Source organism: Myotis davidii, unplaced genomic scaffold (genome assembly GCF_000327345.1).
Source record: "Myotis davidii unplaced genomic scaffold, ASM32734v1 scaffold461, whole genome shotgun sequence".
In the NCBI taxonomy this organism is placed as follows: Eukaryota; Metazoa; Chordata; class Mammalia; order Chiroptera; family Vespertilionidae; genus Myotis; species Myotis davidii.
Genome location: NW_006295825.1, coordinates 3,203,158 through 3,208,148, shown reverse-complemented (window position 1 = coordinate 3,208,148; position 4,991 = coordinate 3,203,158). Strand labels below are relative to the sequence as shown.

Here is a 4,991-nt window from a genome sequence, read left to right as displayed (position 1 = left end):
AGAGAGAGAGAGAGAGAGAGAGAGAGATGGATAACTGGACTCACAAAGCAATCAGTCCTGTGGCAGAGGATGTCCTTGAGGCACTGTGGTAGACATTATGAGGTTCTTAGCTTATCTCTTACCCAACTGAAAGATGTTCAGTTCTCTAGAATATGAGGGCAGCAAGCAAGATAAATATGTACCTGTCCTTCTGAATTGCTCCCCCAGGCATATATATCTCCTGTTGATGTCAAAGCAAGTGTGTGCTCAGCTCCAACTGCCACGTCTTCGATGACTACTCCTGCCAGGACAGGGACTTGCTGTGGCCGATTGTGATTGCGAGCACGACCCTCTGGCAAGCCTATCAAGCGATCTGAGAAAAAAACAGCAAGGAGGAAGTTTATGGATGGCACATCAGAGTCCTTTTATGTTTTTCTAAGGAATCATTTAATTTTTATGGTGGAATGTCAATGAAATTTTTAACTCACTGGGGCCAAAGCTGCTATTCTGGTAATGTATATTGGATTCTAAGTGCATAAAAAGTTTGAAACTGTTTCATTGCAAAATGTCACAGTCTCCTTATCAATAAAAAATAAAAGTAAATCTAAAATCAGTAGCTTCTTTCAAACCAAGAGGCACTTCAGTGTCCTCATATTTGAGAGGATTGGTACATAAATCACAAAGGCCCTAAAGTTCTTGCATTCTAAGAAAAGACGTCTTGTCCTCAAACTTCCAGCCAACCTCTCCCCTTACCTTGCCACACTTCTAGAAAGTGCAGGCCAGTCCCTGTTTCTCCATGCCCTCTAGGCCTGTCTGGCTTGGGCACTGTCTACAACTTAACTTCCACTCTTACTACTGTACTGAAAATGTATTCTCCAAAGCATTAACTAACTTCTGCCTACGGCAGCAGCTTCTTCTCAGGCTCCAGCCAACGGAGCCCACAACACCTTCTGATAACATGGTTCCTTCTGCCCCTCAAAATTTGAACCTTGAACCTATGAATTCATAAGACCTGAAGCCCCAGTTCCTGGAAGGACTAGGGGGGCAGGATCCAGAGGCACTCTGGTGGTCAAGGCAGTGTTTGTGGCAGCACAGTGAATGCAGCAAAAAAGGAGGGGAAGGGCCATCAATGGGGAGGAGAATACCTTTATGACCAAGTTCACAGAGAGGAACAGGAAAATAGCTAGTGAATGAAGGTCACAGACCCACTTATGACCCAGAATAAAAAATGACTCAATTTAGAGCCCTTTCTATAAAACTTGAAGGCAAATGTTCCTATAATATATGTGTACACAAAACAAGCAATGCAATGCATAGAAAATGCCTTACCTTGACCAAAGGTATACACTTGACCATCTTTGGTCAATGCAACAGAAAACTGAGTTCCACAAGCAACCTTTTTAATTCCAATTCCACAAAGAACATCAACTTTCTGAAAAATAAAAGGTGTAAGGCACACTTTAAAAAGGAAAATACTCTTGAATTTGCCTACTGGCATGTATAAACTCAAGAATTATCTTCCAATAAAAACACTAACAGTTAATTACCTGTTTCCACTCAAACCCACACTCCTAAATGTTATTTTCCCATAATGTTCTGCAAACTATCTGAATTTGGGGGAGGAAGTGTGCAGGGGCATTTGGCAAAACCCCCAGAACCTCATGTGAAGTGGAAGCATTCCTCTGGATAACAGAAACCAAAGAAAAACCTGTGGCCTTTTGAAGACTCCTGTAAGACATGGGCTGCTCCCAGCAGACTTCTGCTTTCAGAGGCAACAGTAACTGCTTAAATGTCCCCAGAGAGGGACTTCTTGGTTTTGTGAAGCCCTAGCTGAATCCTGTCTAACTTTCTGGATGTCACAGACTATGTATGATGGTGAATCTGGAGTTGAATATAAACTGAGTATTTGTAAATCATGCTGCTTGTTAAAAATGTTAGGACAATCCACATAAAAGAATTATATAAGAGGTCTTCTGCAAAGCCAAGAAACTTTTTATAATGTGAACAAGAGCTTCTAATTTATTTGTTTATGCACTCAAATTTCCTTTTCATTACTTCTTAAACAGAGGTGCGCATCTGTATAATTCAGTGGTAACAATAAACTGATAATGGCAGCTATAAGACAGTTCATGGTTCCCTCCATAAAACACCCTGGAGATATGTTTATACTATTTTTTTTCTTTACAATGGAAGGTAGTCTCTATGGTGTTCAGCCATGTACAGAGATAGACACTTACCTTTGCAGAATTTTTACATCCAGTTTAACTATTAATGGCTTATTTAAAATCAAGCTGTAGAATGTAGATCATTTAAGAATAAGCAACAGAAGCTTCTAAACTTCATTATGAATTACCATAAATGCTAAATTTAAATTATTCCCAACTAAAAAGAGGTACCAATACAGACAAAACCTATGTTGTCTGAAACACTAACAATAAAACTGACCTGGGGTGAAGATTTTGCAGTGGAATTTCCTAAACCTAGTTTTCCATAGTCACCATCTCCAAAAGCCCACACCATGGAGCCATCTGCTGATACTGCCAAAGTGTGGTTTAAGCCACAAGCCACCTGGAGAAATAACAGAGTGTTCAGTAAGGCAAGTCATAATACCTAAAACACATACTCATTTCTGGGGCCCTTTCCTCCACTTTAGAGGAAAACTTAGCTATGTTTCTAAAGATTTTTAGTGGTTTCAGGGCCTTCTACATATGTTAAAAAAAAAAGTGTCCATAAGAAATAATTCCTAATGTTCACAAAGAAAAAAAATAACATTTTTCTTCAAAGGAAATCCTTCAAATATCTGTGGCTAACTCAGAATCAGAGAGCACAAAAGATAGGGTAAAAGTACATATAATTCAAAAATGCTCATTCATACCAGAAAAGTCTAAGGAATAATATAGAAAAAGATAAAAATATCTTATCTCCTTATAAAAAGAAAACCTCAATGTGCCTATTAGCATGTATAAACTCAAGAATTAGCCTATATAATAAAAGTGTAATATGCTAAGTGTCCGGTTGTCCATTCAACCAATCAAAGCGTAATATACTAATGATATGCTAAGGCCGCTCAACTGCTCGCTATGATGTTCACTGACCACCAGGGGGCAGACACTTTGACTGGTAGGTGAGCTTGCTGCTGGGGTCCGGCCGATCGGGACTGAGCTAGGCGGGCCAGACATGCCCTGGAGCCCTCCTGCAGTCCCTTCCTGGCTGGTCAACCTCCCACATCCCTCCCTGGCCCCGATTGTGCACTGGTAGGGTCCCTCGCCCTGGCCTGTGCCCTCTCACAATCCAGAACCCCTTAGGGGATGTCAGAGAGCCGGTTTCAGCCTGATCTGGCAGGCCAGGTTGAGGGACCCCCAACTGGTGCACGAATTCGTGCACTAGGCCTCTAGACTTCCAATAAAAATACTAACAGTTATAGGATAAGAACAATTATTGCTTAAGAGCAAAAAAAAAAGGGGAGGGGGGCAAGCAGTAGCTATCAGTGATGCTGCAGTTCAGCCATCCACTTCCAGCCTATTGGACGGGAGCCACAAACGTTTGTACTGTTTAAAAATTTTATATCAAGTTGTATTAATACTTTATGGAGGGGGTTTTAAACATCTTGAATTAATGTGGAATCAAATATGACAAACTTATATGACAAACTAACTGAAATTAACTTAAAATGTGAATTTTCACATGGGAAAAAAACCATGAAAAATTATCAAGCCAAGCAAAATGTGCATGAAGTTAAATATAACTGGTGACTTCTTTCTTCCTGAAAGGACAATGTCTAAGAGCATGCAGAGCATATAAGCAACTATGATCTGACAGAACATATTATTGACTTATTCCGTGCCTGTCCAATCTGATACCCCTCCAGTGCAGTCACTCTCTCTGGAAGCTTTTTATTAGAGGTGTTTCCAAGACCCAGACGGCCATAGTCGCCATTCCCAAAGGTAAATAGTTTGCCATCTGAAGTTACCACTGCTGAGTGCTTGAAACCACAAGACATCTATAGATAAATAAGGAGAAAAACAATTTATTAAGAGGGGATACTAAGAAAAAAAGAAATCAGTCATTTTTGGTTATTAGTATAGTAATAAATTTCACTGATAAATTAGGATCTTAAAGACTGGTATGTTCTACCTGCCCAAATGGCCCTCCTGCTCCCTTACGTCTGATCTACCTCATCATCCTCAGGAAGACCAAAATAAACTGCATACCTTGGAAGAGCTGTTGCTACTCTTTACCTGTGTACAGATGACTTAAACTACATGAAATGAATGGGGAAATTATCTGTTAACTCAAACATGGTACACAATTTTACAATATTATTCTAGATCACTAATTGATTTTCCAGAAATGTATATTAACTCAGCCTTTGTAACAATGAGGATAGGTTGAAAGCAAAGTTTTCCATTTATTCATGTATCTGTGGGGCAAGAGCTAAACCCCATAATGTTTCCTCTAAGGACCTGCAGCACCCTAGCCTGGGCCAAGCAGCTGGCTCAGGAAAAAGAGTCCATTCTAACATCATAGCCCATTCAAACTTCTGACAAGCACAAGAAGTGAATGAATTACCGTATTTGCCGGCGTATAAGACGACTGGGCATATAAGACGACCCCCTAACATTTCCACTCAAAATACAGAGTTTGTTATATACTCGCCGTATAAGACTACCCCCTCTTCCGCACACCTTCCACACACCAAATAAAAGGTAAAACAATATCAGATTTGATTTTAACATTTTAATTTATATTCAAATGCTTATGACATGCAGGAAAACTGTCACAAGGCTGTATGTAATCAAACATATACATAAAACAGTGCAAGTTTATTACCGGTAAACATACCGGTAATTCACTAAAGAAAACACACTCTATAGACTGGTACCGTAGATGCTTCTCAGGAACACAGGCAAGCAGCCCACAACCTAGAGGGACTGTCAATGATAGAAGTAAGATAACAAATAGAGGGAGAGAGCAAGTGCCGGGCAAGTCCCTAGCAAGTTTGCTGGCGTGGA

At 40.1% G+C, this 4,991-nt stretch overlaps 1 protein-coding gene across 16 annotated transcripts in view; it reads right to left on the bottom strand.

The window, feature by feature from the left end:
- Window positions 1-4,991, bottom strand: part of HERC1 (HECT and RLD domain containing E3 ubiquitin protein ligase family member 1) — a 172,472-nt gene that overhangs the window by 17,993 nt on the left and 149,488 nt on the right. For all 16 annotated transcript variants that reach the window (XM_015568536.1, XM_015568535.1, XM_015568534.1 and 13 more), the window contains 4 exons: window positions 3,824-3,979; window positions 2,425-2,547; window positions 1,309-1,411; window positions 183-352 (listed from right to left, as the gene is read on the bottom strand). In XM_015568536.1, the coding sequence (XP_015424022.1) occupies window positions 183-352; window positions 1,309-1,411; window positions 2,425-2,547; window positions 3,824-3,979 (552 nt within the window). The remainder of the gene's footprint in view (window positions 1-182; window positions 353-1,308; window positions 1,412-2,424; window positions 2,548-3,823; window positions 3,980-4,991) is intronic.